This window comes from Mustela nivalis, assembly GCF_964662115.1.
Source record: "Mustela nivalis genome assembly, chromosome: 7".
NCBI lineage: Eukaryota > Metazoa > Chordata > Mammalia > Carnivora > Mustelidae > Mustela > Mustela nivalis.
In genome coordinates this window covers 4,898,703-4,919,916 of record NC_139026.1, presented here as the reverse complement: position 1 = coordinate 4,919,916, position 21,214 = coordinate 4,898,703, and the positions used below count along the sequence as shown (strand labels likewise).

Sequence of the window (21,214 nt, the reverse complement as noted above, 5' to 3'; positions counted from 1 at the left end):
GTCTTATGAATCAATCAGATAAGTACTCACAGAACAATAGACTAAGGTTATAAACAGGTAATTCACATGAAAAGAACTAAAAAACACAACAGATGTATGAAAAAGTACTCAAACTTATTGGTAATTGTAAGTCTAACGAAAACAAGTTTATTTTTTTCCACTTGTCAAAGAGGCATGGATACAAGGGAATGATGAAGAAATCGGTTCTGGCCTATGTATAGAAAACCTGGGACCTAAACACTCTGAAATCTCCTAGAATTTTACACAAATAGAATTACATGACTACTCAACAGACCTATATGGGTGCAGGTATTTTCTGCACTGTTTCAAGATTTTTAAAAATTGAAACAATTCAAATGCCCATTAATAGAGGATTGGTTTTATAACTTATGGCTCATCAAGCCTCTAAAATACCACAGACATTAAAAACAAAAGTGCCTGTCTAAATTAACAGGCGTGGAAATTTTTCCTTGATATGTATTGTTTCATGATTGAAAGGATGACTAGCATAATTTAATTTTCATTCTAATACATATGTTGTGTATTTGCAGGTCTACCCATCCACCTACACCCCCCCAGCCATCCATCTACCCAGCCATGCAGCAGAAAATAAATTGGGGAGGACAATACATCAAAAAGAACACAGTGGTAGGATTCAGGTGGAAGGAATCCGGGGATTTTATTCGTGTTTTTTGCGGTTTCTGCCTTTTTTGCAGCCAGCTTGTATTACTTTTATAATAAAAGAGAATAAAATAAATCTAAAATATAGCCGTTTTCTTTCTCAAAGTCGACTGCAAAGAATCACAAATGGTTTCCCAGATTTATTTCCTAAAATGTCTGCAAATAAGCTTCACTCAAATTAAGCACACTTACAACGACTCAGCTGCAGTTAACAAACTGCCAGTCATCTGGAATTCCATTTCCTACCTCAAAAAACAACGGGGAAAACAAAAAAAAAAAAAAAGAAAAAGAAAGAAAAGAAAAGAAAAGAAAAGCAAGAAAGAAAAAAGTAAAAGAAAAATAGCTTCCCCCGGTGGACCCCGCTGGCTATATAATGAAATACAAAGGCAGAACTTGGTCTGAAATTCTGCGGCCTTGGTGGGCCAGGCATTTGAAACTGGCATCTCCAAACACACTTGAGAGCCTCATCCAGTGACGGGGAAGCGAACCCACAGAACTGGGCTCTGACTCAGTTGCGGCCGTGGAGCCCAGTTTTCTGACCCCGCATATTATGTGTGTGTTTCACTCCGCAGCACTGATGCTCTAACAGTGGTACACAGGGACACACGACACACCGAGGGAAACCCGCTCTTGCTCCGTAAACATCAGGCTTTGGGGAGCTCGCAGTCCAGGGACCCGTGTCATTAAATCCGCTACCCCAGACTAGCTACAGAACTCACCCATGCCTTGTTCAAGGGTGTGTCTTGTCATAGTCACGCCAGGCCTCACCCATCAGCCCAGCTTAATAATTCCTGCCACCTGCTAATTTCCCCCAAAGGGTCTGTGCTGATGTGAACTGGGGTAGAGAGGAAATCCAAAGCTTACATGTGCACTTACGTAGGTCATCAGTGCACGGAAGGAACCCCACCCCCCAATGTCATTTATTCAGGTGCCAGATAGTGCTTTTGACAAGCAAGATGATGGCTTATTAGGAACATAAACATAGCAAAGCCAGAAACATGCAAAATGAACAGGAAACATTGTTCTATATATTTAGAAAAGTCAAATGTTGTTGTCCCTGCAAATATTCAACCTAGAGACTCTCTGACATGGGTAAAAACAGCATCAAATCCACCAACAGCTCCTGGTAATGAGCCCCTGTAGAACACATTTTCCCCAAAAAGGAAATGACATGAGCAGATCATATCCTTATCATTCATAGTCCGTAGACAAAAGAAAAGCAGGAGTTTGTATGAGAAATAGAATCAGATATAGCAATATGTGGAATTACGTGCTTAATTAAGAAAATGAAATTTTGGGAAGAATGCAAATAGGGGACATTTATATTTTTAAGATATTATTTATTTATTTTTAAAAGAGAGAAAGAGCAAGCATTTAGTGGCCAGGGGAGGGTCAGGAAACGAGAAGACTCCACACTGAGTGTGGAGCCTGATACAGGGTTTGGTCTCATGACCCTGAGATCATGACCTGAGCTGAAGTCAAGAGTCGGACGCTTAACGTCCCGGGGACCTATACTTTAAAATTATTGCTCTCTTGAGAATATCTTCTCCAAATCACCACATAGAAAATGAGTATTATTAAAACTTAGTAAAAATGTCATCCTAGAAAAATCAGAAACAGTGTAGACTTTACTTTTCTGTCCATGTGCTTCAGGGTTGGAGTGCCAAGAGAAGAACTTCTCAGCGGAAGCTCCAATGTCAGATCGAGAAACTCTGGAAACAGTACGAAGGTGAGGGGCACTCACTCTGGATCCACACACGGACTCGGCAATCCTCCATCACCAACTGTTCAGGCCTATGCTTTTGGGTCCCCATTTGCAAGAAGAAATGGACAGAAATGCCACAGAGTTGTCAAGAGGATTGACGTTGTGATGAGTGCATAAGGCCTGGCACTCACCAGACCCTCAGTACATATTAGCTACTTATTGATTGATGAGAAAGATCTCAAATGATCTTTCATTTGAGGAGAACAGTATCAATCAGGGAGAACAGTACCAATCAGAGCTAGAAAAACTCTGAAATTGGATGACAGAGCTCTGAAGCAAATCAGAAATAAAACTGTCTCAGAAACAAAGACTGAACTAAAATGAATACAAGAGCAAACAAACAACAGTAAGGAGGGTGAAAAAGAAAAAAAATTGCATCAAGTAAACAAAAAAGAAAAAGGTAGGAAGGAATGCTTGAAGAAAGTTACAGTCTAAAAAAGAAGACAGGAAAAGAAATCCAGGATACATGTAAAAGGTATCATTGGGAAGAAAATCTAATTACAGAATGGTTCAGATGCTAAAAATTGCAATTCCAGAAGCCTTCCTGAAATAAAAGACTCAAACCTGCCAATTCAAATAGCATACAGATCCTTACAGAATCAATCACAAGTGTCCAACATCATGACTCATTCTAGCAAAATTACTGGGTCTTAAATAAAAAGAAAAAAAATTACCTGGATATCTGAACAAAATGACCAAGTCTCTAATAAGGGAAATAAAGTCAGACTGTCTGTCATCAAACTTTTCTTCAGCAAAACTTTAAGTCACTACGCAATGGATAAAAATATTTAAGATCCTGGGGCGCCTGGTGGCTCAGTTGGTTCAGCAACTGCCTTCAGCTCAGGTCATGATCCTGGAGTCCCAGGATCGAGTCCTGAAACAGGATCCCTGCTCGGCGGGGAGTCTGCTTCTCCCTCTGACTCTCCCCCTTCTCTTGCTCTATCTCTCTCAAATAAATAAATAAAATCTCTTTTAAAAATATTTAAGACCCTTAAGGAATGAAAATCTGAACCAAGGATTTTATATACATAGTGATTTTTTGTTGTTTTTCATTTGTTTTAAACATTTTTATATAAATTCAATTAATTAACATATAATGTATTATTGGTTTCACCGGTACAGGCATGTGATTCTTCAGTCTTCTAGAACACCCAGTCCTCATTCCATCTCATGCCCTCCTTAACGCCATCACCCAGTTACGCCAGCAACTCTCCAGTAAGCCTCAGTTTGTTTCCTCGGATGAAGAGTTGTTTTTTTTAAAGCTTTTATTTATTTACTTGACAGAGATCACAAGTAGGCAGAGAGGCAGGCAGAGAGAGAGGGAGAGGGAAGCAGGCTCCCCGCCAAGCTGAGAGCCCGATGTGGGACTCGATCCCAGGACCCTAAGATCATGACCGGAGTTGAAGGCAGCAGGCCCACTGAGCCACCCAGGCGCCCCTGATGAAGAGTTTTTTATGGTTTGTCTCCCTCTCTGGTTTCATCTTGTTTCATTTTTTCCTCCCTTCCCTATGGTCCTCTGTTTTGTTTCTGAAATTCCATACATGAGTGAAGCCATATGATAACTGTCTTTCTCTGGTGGACTTATTTCACTTAGCATAATACCCTCTGGTTCTATCCACATCATTGAAAGTGGCAAGATTCCATTTTTGATGGCTGAGTAATATTCCACTGTATATATATATATATATACATACATCTTCTTTATCCCTTCATCTGTTGATGGACCTCTTGGCTCTTTCCACAGTTTGGCTACTGTGGACACTGCTGCCATGAACACTGGTGGCAGGTGCCCCTTGGATCACTGCATTCAGACAAACTGATTTTTTAACTGTACAGGCCACATACAGACTGTCATGAACATGTAAGAAATCAAAGGATGTCATTTTCGTGAGCACATCTCAAGAAATCAACCAGAGGACAAGACTCAAATAACCTAAATGACAAGGGAAACCAAGCACATGAGCAGAATGGGATAAAGGTTCTCACTCCTAATGTGGCAGTTATATGGAAGTTATATGGAAGCCAAGTCCACACAGAAAGACCTACTACCTTTCTCACACAGAGAGAAATCAGAAGATGAACCAAAACCTAAAAGGACCTGTGACCTATTCCATATAATGGCACTGTCTTCTTTGTTTGATCGATACCCTGAGCAACCTATCTGCTGCATTCCTTGGCTTTTTCCAAAACAGTTTGGTAAGGTGGGGATTCAAATTAGCCAACCGACGGTCCAGATGAAAGAATTTCCATGATAAGTCAACCCAGAAGGGATATGCTGATCCTGTCATATCCAGACTTTGGGGCTGAGGATTTTGAGCTTATGGGATGGCATGGGGAGGGCTGGGGAGGGACCGGCAGGTGCCTGTGATTCCTCCTTCCCCACTACACACCAGTAAACAGACCTCTGTGTTAATATAATGCAGTCTGAAGCCCCAAATTACTACAGCTGACCCCCGAACAGCATGAGGGTTAGTGGTGCCAAACCCCGCACAGTCAAAACCTGTATATAGCTTTTGACTCCCCCAAATTTAACTACTAAGAGCAATAAGAACTTGAGCAAACACTGCAGGAACAGGAATATACAGAATAACCAGATATATATCTCATATGGAATCAAATTGACAATGTGTTTCATTGTGAGATGCACCATTATTTTATGTATCCCTAACGAACAGAAAAGTTGCCAATTACTGACAAGAAAATGGAAAAAAAAATGAGAGTTCCATGTTGGAACTGAAACTATTACACAACTTTTCCTACTTAACAATTCCTAATGACATAAGCAAAAATTAGAAAAATCAGGGACACCTGGGTGGCTCAGTGGGTTAAAGCCTCTGCCTTTTGCTCAGGTCATGATCCCAGGGTCCTGGGATCGAGTCCCGCATCGGGCTCTCTGCTTTGCAGGGAGCCTGCTTCCTCCTCTCTCTCTCTCTCTCTCTCTGCCTGCCTCTCTGCCTACTTGTGATCTTAGTCTGTCAAACAAATAAAATCTTAAAAAAAAAGAAAGAAAGAAAAAGAAAAATTAGAAAGTAAAAATTAGAATAAGCAAAAATAAGTAATAAAATAAGTGAATAAATAAGTAAATAAGTAAAAATTGGGAAAAAATCTACCAGTGTAGACTGAGGCAAGAAGAAACTATTAATTTAGGCAGCCAGAAAGTTCTACTTCCAATTATAGTGGATTGGCCCATATTGAACCTATCCTTTCAGCAGATAACAATTATAACTCTGGCCAAAATATAAACAAAAAGCTATCTGACAGCACTAGAGGGCAACTGACATCAACCTGAGTCCAAGCTTGGAAAAACAGAGAAACACTTGACTGCATTTCTCGTTAGTTCTGGCTTTTTGCCTGAGGGCAGGTCTCAGCCAAACCGATGCTAAATGGATAGAATCTGGATATAAACCCAGGGTCCTGTTGGCTTTAGGAAATAGAAAACAGAGTTCAGAATTATACAGCAGCTGGAAAGTAAGAAAGTAAGGAAAACCCCAAAAAGAAAAGCACAGAGGAGGACTTCTAACATCTGTGCATAATTTCTGCCAAGATCTTGGGCTAACCCCTGAACAGGACTTGTACAGCATACAATAAGACACCCAGCTAAGGCTAAAATAGCACAACAAAGATTTCAAGTGTGAAAGCCCTGGGGGGGGGGGGGGACGGAGGACAAAGTGCTTGAGTCCAGGCAAATCAACTGGCTGCTAAGACAAATGCTTAAATTCCTCAGAGGCATAAAAGAGACCGCACAGTCTCTACAATGCAAGATTTACTCTACGCAGGATAAATTCCAAAACTGTGAGACGGGGGACAGACAAAACAAAACAAAACAGGAACCTGCGATCCCCGTTCAAGAAAAAAACAAAACAAACCAAAATAAGAATCAATAAAGACCAGACTCTGAGATGATCTAAATGTTGGAACTAGCAGATGAAAACTTTAAAACATTTAAGAGTTTAAATTTCAAAGTGTTTGAGAATATAAAGGAAAATATACTCTTAATGAGTGAACAGATAGAAAATCTCAGCAGAGCAAGAGAAGCTGCATTCTGTCTCTATAGTGTATATAAAAGCACACCATGTAACAGCAATATAATAAAAGATAGGAAAGACGAATTGGAAATACTGATGGTAAAGTTCTTATACTTCATGAGAATTAGTATAATACTATTTGAAAGTAGACTAACTAACAATGCATAATAGAATAAAAAGTATCCATTAACACAATGTTCTTTTTTTTTTTTAAGGTTTTATTTATTGGACAGACAGAGATCACAAGTAGGCAGAGAGAGAGGGGGAAGCAGGCTCCCCACTGAGCTGAGAGCCTAATGCGGGGCTCGATCCCAGGACCCAAGATCATGACCTGAGCCAAAGTCAGAGGCTTAACCCACTGAGCCACCCAGGCGCCCCTACCCAATGTTCTTGAAATGAGGAAAATTCTACTGGAAAAGTGTCGAGGGCTGGTATAGGTGGACTGGGAAGAAAGGAGAGCTGAAGGCAGCTGTTTAACCCATTGAGCCACCCAGGCACCCCAATTCCTATGCTTTTTTAATACTCAAGGAAAAAGGAAAAGTACAAAAGTAGAAACTTTCGTAAAATAGCATCTATATGAACCCATTTTTACAAATGTCTTTCTTCCTCTCTGTCTCTCCCTCTCAGGCATTTTAACAGTCTGCTTTGGAATTAAACAGTTCAAATATCAACTCCACCAAAAACACACTGTATGACTTTGAGGACTTCATTTAGCACCCTTGAGTTCACATTTTCTCATCTGAGAAATGGGACAATAATACCCAATTCACAAAGTTGCTGAGTGTACAAAGTACAAAAGTACAAAGGTTCTGAGAGAAATCAAAATTAAAATTAAAGCTTATAAAGTGTTTATTAAAAAACATAATAAATAAATGCTTTTTATTATTATATTCTTTATTATATTCTTTATGTGACTTATTTTATGCCTTACCTGTCCTGTTTTTTAAAAATACTCACACATACACCCATATGCACATACTCCTTAAAGATACAATATGTTACTGGGCTTTGAACCCAAGGAAGGGACTAGTGGCCTGGCTTCACATGTACATCTAATACAATGCAGAAACTACACAGCTACTCGCCCTTTTATACAAAGATTTTTCCCATCACAAAAGGAGTAACAGGTTCATTACACAAATTTGTGAATATAGAAGCAGCAGAAAAAAGAACCAAACAACAACCCAGACACACATCACTTAAAGACAATCTGTATTCTAGAATTCCTTTCCCATCATTTACTGATACCCCACGTACACTTGCCGTGTGACCATTAACTTCACGGAAATCATCGCTCGTAGCTGCGCGTTTTACCAGGTGCATGTGCTGTGACTCACGGAATCCTTCTGCTGTGGTTAGACATTTATGTTGTTCTTCTAAATTACAATGCTACGGCTATCTTTGTGCATAAGGCAGTTTCCGTATTTGAAAGTACTTCCTCAGAACAGATTCAGAGAAGAGGGATTATCATGCCAAAGGACACTGAAGTCTTTAGCTATATGCTTATAAAACGCTCACCTTGACTTCCCCCAGAATACCGAAGATTCAAGTCGTTATTCATACTGAGGTTCCTCAAAAAAACGTTATAATCCACTGCGGTGTCCTTACCAATGTTGTAATGTTGTGCAAACCTGGAAGAGAAATGCTCTTTGGTAATCAGAAATTATGAGACAGAGAATCTGAAATGAAGCAAGGTCTCCTTGAACACCGGGGCTGGTATTCATTTTACTGTGTTTCTAGCTAGAGCTGAAATTCCAAAGTGAACCCCGGGAAGCATTGCTGCAGACGAAAACACGCAGACCCTGCGGAGATCGCCGTACTCGGACTACTGATGCCCGTGTCATATTCCAGTGTACAGACACGTCTCAGGTCCCGGTTTTCTCCTTTCTCTGGCAAGAGGAAGGGGCGGCCAGGGTTCAGGCTGCATATGGACAGCAAAAGCGGGTCCCGCCTGCCTTTAATAATTACGGGGCAATGATCTAGACCATGAGTCGGTTAACAGAAAGCCTCCATAACCAGAGACAGCTTAGAGCCGGGGGTTAGAGGGGAACACAGCCCACCCTCTTGACCAAGCACCGCATATCACAGACACAAACTGACGTCCAGTTCACTGTGTCAGGGGCAAAACTTCCCTTGAAGCATTCTATGATTTCCACAGAGAGAAAAGAACATTATTCAAACACATAACCAGGGTGCCTGGGTGGTTCAGTCAGCTAAGCATCTATGTTCGGCTCACGTCATGATCCTAGAGTCCTGGGATCATGCCCTGCACTGGGCTCCCTGCTCAGTAGAGTCTGCTTCTCCCTCTCCCTCCGTCCCTCCCCCCGTTCATACTCTCCCTCTCTCTCTCTCTCTCTCTCTCTCTCTCACACCCACACACTCTCTCTCTCAAATTAATAAAATATTTTTTAAAAACCAAAAAAAAACACCACTTAACCAGTGTCTCTCCCTAAAATATACTGAGATACTCTTTTTTTAAAGTTCAGATAAATAATGTTTGGGGTTTTTTTTTTCTTCTTAAGATGAATTTTCTATTATTCAAATCTGCCACTTGATAAATGGTTTTCTAGATGATTTCTGCATTATTACATTTATAAAAAATTGACAGTTTTTAAATGTTTGGTTATATTATCTCCATATGTGTTGGTTTCTATAATTACCTAATTTCATGCTGCTTTCTAAAAATTTAGTAATTATCACTTAAAGTATTTGTTATTTTTCTGTTTTCCAAATTTAACAAAGAGTAATGTCATGTATTCATTTCAATGCATACCTTTTTTTTTCCACTTTGATGAATCTTGCCTATTGTTCTAATAAGAAAAATTATCTGGAGACAGGACAGCTGCCAGAAGCTCAGGCTCAAGCCCCCCACATAGCCGTATCTTTCATCCACACTCTCTGTCTTGTGAAAATACGGCCGTAGGCTCGGGGACCCAGGAGGCTGACCTCCTGTGCTCCTTCCTGTTTGGGCTGCCATCCTATGGAAAGCTTTGGCTTCTCTGCTGCTCCAGCAACATGTCCAGATCCTGATAAAAATCTCATCACCAACTTCCCCAGTCTCTATAAAAATGCAGCATCCCTTCAGACTGCTCTCTCCTCCAAGAGAATCCTGACCTCTCCTGACACCCGCCCCAGCCACCTTCATAAGACCGGCCACAGAGTCATTGAGGACACACAGACGGAATCCCATGGTAATATTTCCTACAGATAAAATGTCAAAAATTTAAGCCTCAGTACTGCCCCCACGTGCAGTATCCCATAGGCTTTTTTATAGGAATAAAGGCAAGGGAGGCTGCATCGCTCCTGGGATGAAAGGGCTAGGGCCGTTTTCCCAGAGCCCTGCGCTCGGGGCAGGAGAGGCCACACACCTGCACAGACCTGCAGGCAAGTTGGTCACGCAGGAAGGCCCACTGTAGGGGACAAAGGGAATGACACCCATGGACCCATAAACCTCTCCGGCATCCCCACCTACAACCAGCCGTGGACTTCACTGGTCGGCTCAGGCGGCCAGCTGACCCTCGGTGAGTCTGTCAGCTTTTCAGGCTGCTCATCTGTTATTTTATCGGGATTCAAATACTTCAGTCTGCAAGGCAACCGAGGGTGGGGTGTGAGAGGTGGGAAAGGAAAAGCAAAAGCAAAACCCAACAGGTCTCAGGGCGGTGTGATTAAGTATAAAACCGGCGATGATTTTCTCTCTCACCTCTTCTCCATACACGCTGCGTGGTGTTCTGCTGCCCAAAGAGAACTGTTTTCCCAGGAGTAAAGCGCATTCCTGGCATGTCCATGACTGTGACGGTCACTGCGGGACGACCGCCTACTCTGTGCCCGGCCCATCACAGGCCCACTGTGCACATCACGGGGAATCCTAGCGCCAGCCCTGCAAAGGGGGCTCCTCGGTCTCCACTTCTTTAAGAAGAAGCAGGGTCTCAGAGAGGCCCAGGAGCCACCGGAGGTCCTAGACCCGGGAAGGGCGTCCACAGACCTGACCCCAGGCATGTCCGACTCTACAGGCCAGACAGGCATTTGCCGCCACCCTGAGAGGCAGAGGCTGGTGTTCAAGAGAAGGCTGTTTCCGATAAAAGAAAGGATTCAAAAATGCATTGTGTTTCCTACTCAAAAACTAAAAAGGCCAAGTAAATACTGAAGCATCTTCTCAAGGAAAGAGTATATTCTTGAGCCTCAATAAAGAAAAGCATTAAAGCAATCGAAGAAATGGTCTACTTTTGATCTTCTGTGTTTCTGTTCTAAAGAAAAGCAATTCCATTATGTTAAGTTTCTCAAGCCTTATCATGAAAACAGTATTGTTGCCGAGGCTTAAAAAAAAAATCTCAAATAAAAATTTGTGGAGTTCTTTATTATTCGATACTTACGAGATGGGGAAACAGACAGTAACATTTTTTATAGATTTACTAGGTTGGAGACTGCAGTGCCAAACACAGGGTTTATTGTCAAATAAAACACTGTTTTGTTTTTTGATGGCCTGTTTTAGAAGAGTGTTGCTTCTGTTCTATAATTGCGTGCACAAAATTATTTAATTTGTTTTGTTTGGATCTTATTCTGGACACTTTCCCAGTCGGAAAGATATAAAAATTAAAACATCTATTATGTCCTTTTATATTCTGAGGTGGGTTATAAAGAGGAAGAAAGAAGAAAATATTCAAAAGACCAGGAAATACATATATTTTTTAAAAAGTCACCTTGTTTCTCAGCCCCCACGATGCCCAGGCCATGGTCACATACCCCCTACGCTTGCCTGCCACAGGAGCGACTCCCTGCACTCCTTCCAGAAGCAATGTCGTCTTTATGACACAGTGTGAGCGCAGCCACCTGTGTCATCGGGATTTATAACTGCGGTGTGATGTGAAACTCTTCGGCTCAGAGTGAAATAATAAGGCTCGGTACGTCTGTTAACAGCCTGGGGGATACTTAGAAAGTGGTGGGGGAAGGCAGGAAAGGAAGAGAGTCTATTGGCCAAGTACTACGGAAATGAAGTTAGACGTAGGCCCCCTTCTAGTGGCTTCCATTCAAAGCTCAGGCAGCACAGAAGCCAAACCTTTGGCTTCTTCTAAATGATCCGGAGTTTACTGGATGCTCAAAAAACTAAACAAAACAACAAAAAGACGAAGCCCAGGCAGATTTTCACACGCTGCCCTCGCACGAGCAGCAGGTCGGGGCGGGGGGCTTTCGAAAGCCATGCCACAGCTGAACGTTTAGTTATTCACTGTCCCCTGCTGCAGCGTCCCCTGGGCCCCAGCGACAACTGTCCTCAGGGGAAAGTTCAGTTTCTGTTATTATATCAGGAGGGAGAGCCAACAGGGAACATATCGACCAAGGAATAATTCCTGAAATTTGTTCTTCTCTATCCCCGGGCTTTGAGTCAACATCAACTGTGAACTGGAAACACGGGGGACGGCGGGCGTGGAGCCAACCAGGGAAGGAGAGACAACTGGTGATGGATTACTGAAATAATCAAGATGTGTTCTGATCTGCAGGCCAGATGAGTGCCACCCTGGGGACTCTCAGAATCCGAATCATTAGCTCTCGGATCTGCACATTCGCGGAAAGCTCCACCAACAGAGGAGACGTGCCTGGAGCACCTCTTTTAAACAGTCAAGACAGAGCCGGGGGAGGGGGTGATGTCTGGTCCCAGTGCACCTGCCAGGCCCCACTTTGAAACTGGGCTAAGTTCTACTGAGCCACCTTTCCCCAGATCTCCACTCACTTACTTTCTGTATTCGTCACTTTTCATCTTCAAACAGAAGGTCTCCAGAACTTTCCTCAGCTCACAAGGCTGGATCAGACCAGTCTTGTTAACATCAATGAGCTTCAAGGCTTTGATAACAGTTTTAATGTTTTTGAAAATCTGTGTAGGAAAAAGTGATTTCGGAGAAGTCAAAAAAGACCCTGTGTTAAAAACCAAAATGGTCATTTAAAAAAAAATGTGAACATTTTTAAGTACTTCTTGTAAAATAAATGTTTTCAAAGACTCACAGTTGCAGGTATTGCAAAATGATATGTCTATGGAAAAAAGAATACTTTGCACTTACTGAATGTTTGTAAAGCCATTTTCTCTGTAAATGGTCTCAGTAAGTTTTTAAAAAGTCTTTCTGATGTAAAGCAGTAAGTCTCATACACGATTCATTCCCTTTTAAAGCCATGTGAAAAATCTTCTTTTGTTATTGATTGGTGCTTAAAAACTATAGTTCAGGCAGGGCTGAACTTGGACGATCTTCATTTTTCCACAGCTACATGCATGTTTTTACTAGGAGCTGCAAAACAGTACTGTACCTTTCAACCCCTGAATTAAATTAAAAAAAAAAAATTGTAGAAAAGTTGTCTAGATGTCTTTCCCAAATTCAGCAAGGGTATATTTATTGGGCACACAAACATGAAAGGCATTTGGATGAGCCAAATGGGGATGTGGGGATTCAGAGTGCTGAGCTATGTCCTTACCCCAAAGCTACTGGTACTTACAGGACAGGAACTTCGCCAGGCCTCACGGGTGCTAAGCACGGAGCTATGTGATCAAATCCCCCCAACCCACAGGAAGGAAGTATCCCTCCCCGTTGTTAGATAAAACTGAGGCTCAAGGATGCTACATGAGTCACCTGCATTGACAGCGATGATACCAGGATTCTAACGCAAACCCACCCTTTAGCCACGGTACTGGAGGAGGAAACAAGACATAAAGTAAATTTTCGTGAAGCTGAGCTGTGGGAATGAGAGCCAGGCAACACGGAGAGCACAGAGCTGGAGGCCTTCACAGAAGGAAATGGGCACTTTCAGCCTGAGTCATCCGGGAGGCTTCCTGCAGGAGGAGGCATCTGAGCTGAGAGGGGTGGCTAGGGCAGGACAGGAGCGCATTCGGCATGGTGGAACGTGACGGCTGGGGACGGGACTGTGGATGAAAAGTGATGCAGGACTGGCACAGTGGGGCCTTGCCAGGTCTGATTCTGCTGCCCTGAGCTAGATCAAGTCCATCCCCAGTCTAGAATCGGGTGATCAGTGCCTCTCAAGGAAGAGGTTTGGGGAAAACACTAAGAGGAGCAGGTTGTTGTTTTTTCTTGTTATTAACATCCCTGTCTTCCTCAACACTTCCTCTGCCAGCTCCCCTCACTGGACACTGTCTGACTGAGGAGGAACCCCCAGGAGCCTGCTCCTGGGGCGGCTGCCCTCGTGCTCACCCTGAGGAACCACGAAGCTGGAGGAAGGATGGCCACTGCTCCCTCTTCTCCCTGGCTGCTTGGACCTGAGTCCCAGGCCCTCCTGGCTGGGCTGTGAGGGCCTGACATGCCGCCCCTACTTTGGGGACCACGCAGAGTTCCCTACAGACGACCTCTGAGCCCAGGTCTCTCAGCTCCCCGTCCTCCGCTCAGCCAGATGTCACCTCTCCCTGCTCAGACTCCACACCATGTCATCCCCAACGACTGCCACTCTCTAAAATCAAGCCCCATGCTCCAACCACCCCCCACCCTCCGGCCGCCTCGCTGGAGTGCAGGACCCCGCAGCCTTCTCCCCAGCAGGGCTCCTACCTGCCACTCAGCTCCTGGGCACAGCTCCCTGTCGCTCCCTCCCAACCACCCAGTCCCTGTAGTCACCAGTGCGTATGTGCCCCTCTGCCCGCCTCAGCCCTGGGAAGCCTGCTCCCAGGTTCAGCCAGCTCAGCGCCTTTTCCAAGCACCTGATGTGACCCATTCGACGCTCTCCTGGGTCCCCTCACCCGACGGCGCTGTGTGTTCCCGCTTTGCTGTGTTAGCCCCTCGCCACCCCCACCCCGAGTCTGCCAACCCCCCCCTGCTCCTAACCTCCCTTCCCACCCCCTCCCCCTCCCACCACTGACAGCCATTTACAGGAAAGACAGAAATGGCCGTAAGGGGACAGCCAATGGCCTGGTCCTCCCCAGCATCTGTTGGGACTCCAAACCCATGGGAGGGGCTACCAGACACTCCTGACCCCATCCCCACAGCCACGCTGCCTCACTCACGTCTCCCCACAAGCTGCGACCCTCCAGGCCCCACAGATCGGGTCCTGGCAGCTCTCCTACCTCATCGCCCCCACTGCGCTCCCCCCACGCGGCTCGCTGCTTTGGGGCCACACGCCAGCCCCTCCACTGTTCCTCCTCAGTGCCGGGCTCCTGCTTCAAGGCTTTTGCCTTTGCTGTTCTTTCCGCTTAGAACATTCTTCCCTGGATACCCACTGCCTCACTCCCTCACTTCATCCAGATCTCGGCGCACCTGTCATCTTATCCGAAAGACCTTCCGACCACAAGGGTAAGTTAGGACCCCACCCCCCACCCCCCACACTCTGATCCTCGTCTTCCCAGTACTTCTCACCAACTGATTTCATGCTCATCTTGACTGTCCGCCTGACTCTCCCTTGGGAATGTCAGCTCCAGGAGCTTTGGCTCCGGGGTCTGGCTCAGTAACTGTTTGAGTGAGTGAATGAATCTCTCTTCTTTTGGGGAGAAGGCCACACCCTGAGGAACCTTTGCTACCCCCCCTCAGGGCTGATCCTGGATGTAAGAATGCCTCGGTCGACCATCGATGGAATAATGATTCTAACAGTATCATCCTTGAACAACTATCAGTGGAATGTCTGTTCTGTGCAAAGCCCCATGCTAAATTCTAGACACATCTCCCGCGGCTACCAACCGGGGAGCGCTGGCGGAGACCATCTTACTCGCCCACCCTGGGAATGCCCAGCGAGGAGGAGGGGGCATGGTGTCCACGACGGCGAGGCTGGCTCCCGGGTGTCCTCCCTCAGCCCAGCGGCGTTGTCTCAAAGAGCGGAGCCGTGGCCGCCGAGCGCCCTTGCCCGGCGGTCACCCAGGACCCACGGCACCTTGTCTGCTGCCAAATCCCGATTCACCTCTTCTGGTGAAACGGAGGACATGAGGCGATGCGCTTTTTTAAACCCCCGAAGCAGCCCATATGGGTCTCCAGCGTGGAAAGCCAGGAAGCAGCGAGTCTGGCACAGAACTCACACCCACCAGAGGTATGTCTCCAAGTTTCTTATCATTTGTCAGACTGAAGTTTGGCAAGATCTGAATTGAGCTGCAGATGGCGGGGCTTATCGAAGGCGGGCGAGTTAGGGCCACGGTGACAAGACTTGTCCTGTCCGTGACAGGAGAGAAGAGGAAAGCACACAGGAGCCACGTGGCTGGGGTCACAAGAGGGACTGTGTCCCTGCCCCACCCCATTTCCCTGTTCCCTGGAAAAGGGAGGAGAGGCAGGAGACGAAAAGGTAAAGACATAAAAACAGGATGGCGTGGGCAGCCTCTAGCTCCTTTCTAGGCCAGCGAGACGTGTGCCATTTTGGTAGAAGTGGGACACGTCTGTATTAAGAGCCACTGTCTCTGAGCCTCCTGCTTACCCCCCACACCAGCTCCAAATCCCACAATCTCGCCCCCTCCCACAGTCCCTGGGCTCCAGCCACAAGGAACTGCCCAAATTCACAAGCATGGCAGGCTCTCCCGCATATGCTAGAAAGTTCTCACCAGGCTTGCGAAGCCCTCCTTGATCTGACCCTCCCTACCTCTCGACCCCACCCCTGCTTCCCTCCCCTACTCTCTCTGCTCCGGCTGCCAGGCCTCCTGGTTCTCTCTCCTCTGTACCGCGCACACTCACCCTTCAAGACTTTTGCATCTCCGAACTCTTCCTCCCGACAGCTCCCTCCTGGCCTTCGTTCAGGTCTGTCGCACTCCACCTGCTCCCCACCGAGGGAGGTGTGCACAAAAGCTCGCTCTCATCCCTTCCTGACCCCTCACTTCCTCTTAGTGTTCGTCTATGCCTGGACCACTTCACGTTTCTTTATCTGTTGCCGGCCGGGTCTGCTGCCCCTGGGCCCTTCTCTGATCCCGCCACTGTTCCTTTGAGAGCCTGAGCCCTCCCTCCGGCTTTCCTAATTACACCTCCATCCCAGCGCTGAAGCCCAAACTTCAGTCTTGTCATCCGTGTGTGCTCCTGCTTGAACCAGGTCCCCAGCTCCCGATCCGGCCTCTGCTCTCCTGGGCTCCATCCCTCAATCCCCACTGCTTTGCGGGGAAGGGACTCCAGAGGGCCAAGCCCAGGGAAAGAGGCCAAAACTGAGGCACAGTTAGCAAACAGAAAGGAGGCACTGCCTGTTGTTTCCTCCTTCCAAACCCAGCAGGTTGCCCTGCCCAGGACAGAAAATGAGTTCCTGCTTTGCCTCAGCCCAGAGGTGGGCCTGAAAGGGGGGCACTCCAAGTCTGATGGCCCAGCCTCTGGACACCTGACTCCTTTCGCAGTGCCCCACATTCGGCAGACTCTTGCCTCCACCTCTTTTTGTACACCTGCAAGCTAGAAATGGTTTTTACACTTTTTAATGGTTGAAAAAAGCCAAAAGAACTTTGACATGTGAAAGGCGAGTTTCAGATTGCAGTATCTGCAAGTCAACGTAATTGGTGCCCAGAAAGGCCCTTTCAGTTGCACAGTGGCTCTGGCTGCGTCCCCTACAAACAGTGGCAGGGCGGAGTAATGTCTGGCCCATAATGACAGCAAGACTTCCTAGCTTTACAGAGCAAGTTGAGGCCCCTGTTCCACTCTCCCCGACACACTCCCACTTCTGTGGAGGTGGTGGTAAGTGTTGGGAGCTTTTTGTGCACCAGCACAGGGGAAGCCCTGAGGATTTAAAAGAAAACCAAAACAATAGCTACTTACACCTTTAAGTTAAAAGACTCCGGAGCCAGGAAATGGGCCTGAGGCTATGAAGGAGCTGCTCTCTGTCTTCTCTTCCCAACCCTCTTCCCCACCTCCTTCCCCACCTCCTGTGCCAGACTCAGTCCCAACACCCTCTCTCCCCGCCCCCCCATCCCAGGCCCAGCCATGAGCTGCTGCCCATGGCTCTCTGAGCCCCATGCCAGGCTGGTGCTGGCCACCACAGCCCCAGCTCTCCACACCCCACCTCCCCCAGCTAATGCTAGCTGGCAGTCCCCCCCTCACCCTGGTCCCCGCTGCACGGAGCCCCCTGCTGAAGTACCACAGCAGAGCAGTAGGTGACCCTTTCCGTGTCCTTGGGGCCCCAGGCTGGGGAGATGCCCAAGGACAAGGGGGATGATGGGCTGGGCGGTGAACCAAGCATCTAGGGAAGGGAACCACAGAGAGGACAGACTAAAAAGCCTAGATTCTTCCATCTGGACAGCAGGCCTGGGGAATCGCGGGCTGGACAGCTTTAAGTTCTGCACTGTGCCTACACAAGCCAGGACCCATTCACCTAACGTTCCCAGAACAGAAACGAAGCCCTATTTCACATGGGAGTGAAGTGAAATGGGGGGGGGGGGCAAGAGCAGCAAAATTAAAATATTCAAAAAAAGATTTAAATGAATTTATGGAAGGCAGATCCTTAAGTGCTATTACAAGAAGCAGAGAGCATCTGACCTTAAAGAGTGAGGCGGGGACACGGGGGGGGGGGGGGGGGGGGCGGGGGTGGAAACCTCCCACAGGCATGACGGTGAGCCACACTGAGAACCACAGAAACTGCTCCTGGCGGCAGCAGCTCCCCACCCCCACCCCCACGCCAGCTCCGTGCCTCCCTCCCTCCTTCCCCACGAGGACCTCCAGACAGTGCCGCCCTGACCAGACACTGTCTCTGAGCGGAGACTTCAAATCCCAGCTCTGCGCTATTTTTCAGGTAACCCTGCAGCAGTAACCTGACCACTAAACCTCAGTATCTTCCTCTGTGAAATGGGAGTGAATAAGGGGACCCTGTCAGCTGTGGTTGGGAGGAAAGCTCAGGTGTGCAAGCACCTCAGGTGGCACTTCAGGTGGGGGGGGAGTGCGGCTGCAGACTGGGACCAAAGGCTGAGGACAGAGTTCCAAATGACCAAACATCTGCACACCTGTGTCAAGAAATACTGAGTACCGCTGCTCCTCCCGCCCCAGCCAACTCCTCCAAGCCCTTCACTGCCCCCCTGCCCAGCCCGTTAATAGGAGCCTTGAGAGGACATAAGGTCTTCGGTAGGCAGGAGTCCAGAACCAAGAATAGGGCCTGGATTAATGAATATTTGTTGAGTGGATGAATGTATGTATATATGAATAAATGGATGGATGGACAGATAGATGAGAGGGCGGATGGGTGGACAGATGATGCACAGACGATGGATGGATGACGGACGGACGGACGGACGGATGGGTGGACGGATGGGTAGATAGGGTGACTGCAGTATTCATGGAGAAGCAGCTTCAGTAGGCCAAGGAAATCCTTGTACAGACAGGCCAGGAAGCTGCAAGAAGGGGCATGTGGGCATCTCGTCTCCTAATGGACTCAGTGATCTGCTGTACACCTTCCTGGGGAAAAGAACTGAGAACAGGTCAGAGACAGCAGAGCAGAGTGGGAGGGGCCAATGAGTGTCAAGTGCAGACCTACTGTTGTCATAGATGATGTGCAAATTTCCAATGGACTGACTGGAGACCAAGAAAGGCAGAAGGCCTGAACTGTCCCCCTCCCAGGGGCTGCTCCTCAAGTGAGGGGACCCATACAGCCTGAGGATATGCAGTGAACCACCCAGGGTAGAGTTGAGAAGGTTTAGAGAAGTTATGCCAGAGGTGACCCTCCTCATCAGGGAACCATACAGTCCAAAGGCCGCCCCCCCCAGTACAATCCTAATAACTCCCCATGTGCTGCCCACGGAGGACACCAGGACCCCAGAGAAGGAAGAGAAAGGCATACTCCCTTTCCTCAGCCCTCATCAAAGACCCCAACTACGACCGGCGGGGAGAGGGAGAGAAGGACCAGCGAGTAAGCAGGGGGCAGGCCCCTGGGTTAGGAGGAAGGGGACGAGATGGCCAGCAGGCCTGGAGCTGAGCTCAAGGTTGAAACTGGACTGGCCTGTGCTAGACTTTTATAACTAAATGTGACCAGGAAGCCATTAGATCTGCCTAAGATACCCTTAAGGAATGAAAAGGCAGATTTGCTAATGCCTGCTTGAGAACAGTGAGGAAAGAACAATCAAACTGCTTCATGTTTGTGTCCCACTGAGATCAGATGGTTCAGTAAACCGCTAACAGTGGCTGGTATTAGTACGCTATAGTTCTTTGTTTAAAATTCTTTTTATAGCACTTTGAGCTCCAGGAAAGAAAGCTGTGAACCCAAATAAATATGACCACCCAGACATTAAAAGAGGTGAGAAAAAGCCTCATGTTTCCTCCCAGAAGGCCAGAATTCTCAGGCTGCAAATAATCCTTCTTTAAGCCCAGCTCTGATGTGGCCCTCACCAGAGGAAGGCCACACTTCTTCACGCCAGAGCGCAGCCTGCCCAGTAAACTCACTTCGACTGTCCACAGTGGTTCCTTCCCTGGTAAGTTCTTTTCGGCTCTGTTCCTTCCCCGGAACCAGGCTTCCTTGCCCAGTGTCTAGCAGAAGGGGGTGAGAACGGCCTCCTACCCGCCTGCCTGGGGACTGAACCCCAAGGGGAGGGGGCTTCTAGCAGCTTCTATGTCTTGGCTCTGCAGCAAAATGGAAGGGTTCGGCATCCACGGCTGCCAGTCTGGCACCTTTCTGTCATCACGACCACATTCATTTTAAATTTAAGGAGTAAATTTTTTAAATGAAACCATGAAAAAGGATTTTTCTTACAATAAACACATCAATGCTCATTTTCCTTATTATTCTACTTTTGGCTATTTCGTATAAAATCTTTAATTAAAGTTTTTCTTTGAAATTGTCATTATCAACCCAGAAGAAAGAAAGAGGGAAAAAAAAGAACAACACAGCTGTGCAGATATGAAGAGCTATTCAGGACTAAATGAACTGGAACGAAGTAAGTAGCTTGACTGTTATGTTCTTACTTTTGGCTCCATATTCTCCATAGCACAGTCGAGCTTGTCACTTTCTATCGATTCCATCTGTTTACATTCTGCAGAGTATTGGCTGCCTACCGTGAACATTTCCTATTTACCAGCTGGTAGAGATGAGCCAAACCAGATAGGAAAAAATTAGACTACATTCAGAACCCCATAAACACAAACTTTCAATTTGGGGACATGTGGGAGGAGCGGCGGCCGGGCCTGGCTCACCTTTAACAAAGCCTTCGCCTCCGCGCCCGGGGCTGACCCTCCCTCTGGTTGCTTTGGCGCCCCGCCCGCACCCCCATGGGCCCAGGATGATGCATGTAGTTTTTGAACACATATAAATCCTGCCTTTCCCCAAAATTGAACAAGCTTACACAAAAAGACATCGAAATGAGATCCATGGGAACAGAGAGAACGGAGTTAAAGAGCTAAAGAAAGCATCCTGAAAGAGTTGCTCCAAGGGAGCAAAACTCCAAAAACTCTGGCTTTGGGTTTCCTTGTAGCCAAGGTAAAGAGGGAAACTTGCTGTCATATACGCCAGAGACCATGTCAGCCTTTTCCCACATTTGATTTTCATTTTCAAAAGGCTTACCTGCAACATATAGACTTCTAATAAGAAATTTTAGCTGCTCTTGAAAACTTCTGACCCAGCTACGAAAATAAGCTCTATGTCTAAACTCCAAAGGCTTTCAACATGTGCCAAATCTAGAAGCAGCATTTCCTGAACCTTCTTTCTTTCGAATCCAGCCCACACTCATAGGATGGGAGCTCCGTCCCAGGTATGCAGGAGGAACGCTGGGGCCCTTGTCACCCTAACCCCAGATCACTCACAGGACAGAGCTGCATGCCAGGAGGTGCAAGCCCACCCCCTCCCAGGAACTCCATGGTTTCCCCCAAACACCTGAGGTGCTCGGCAAAGGTAGGCTGTTCCTGTC

General features: G+C 46.8%; 1 protein-coding gene across 7 annotated transcripts in view; it reads right to left on the bottom strand.

Moving 5' to 3' along the window:
- Nucleotides 1–21,214, bottom strand: part of EFCAB6 (EF-hand calcium binding domain 6) — a 220,566-nt gene that overhangs the window by 150,016 nt on the left and 49,336 nt on the right. For 6 of the 7 annotated variants that reach the window (XM_082738840.1, XM_082738842.1, XM_082738841.1 and 3 more), the window contains 2 exons: nt 12,198–12,334; nt 7,990–8,102 (listed from right to left, as the gene is read on the bottom strand). In XM_082738840.1, coding sequence (XP_082594966.1) covers nt 7,990–8,102; nt 12,198–12,334 — 250 coding nt within the window. The remainder of the gene's footprint in view (nt 1–7,989; nt 8,103–12,197; nt 12,335–21,214) is intronic. The other variant, XM_082738846.1, reaches the window with a different exon arrangement.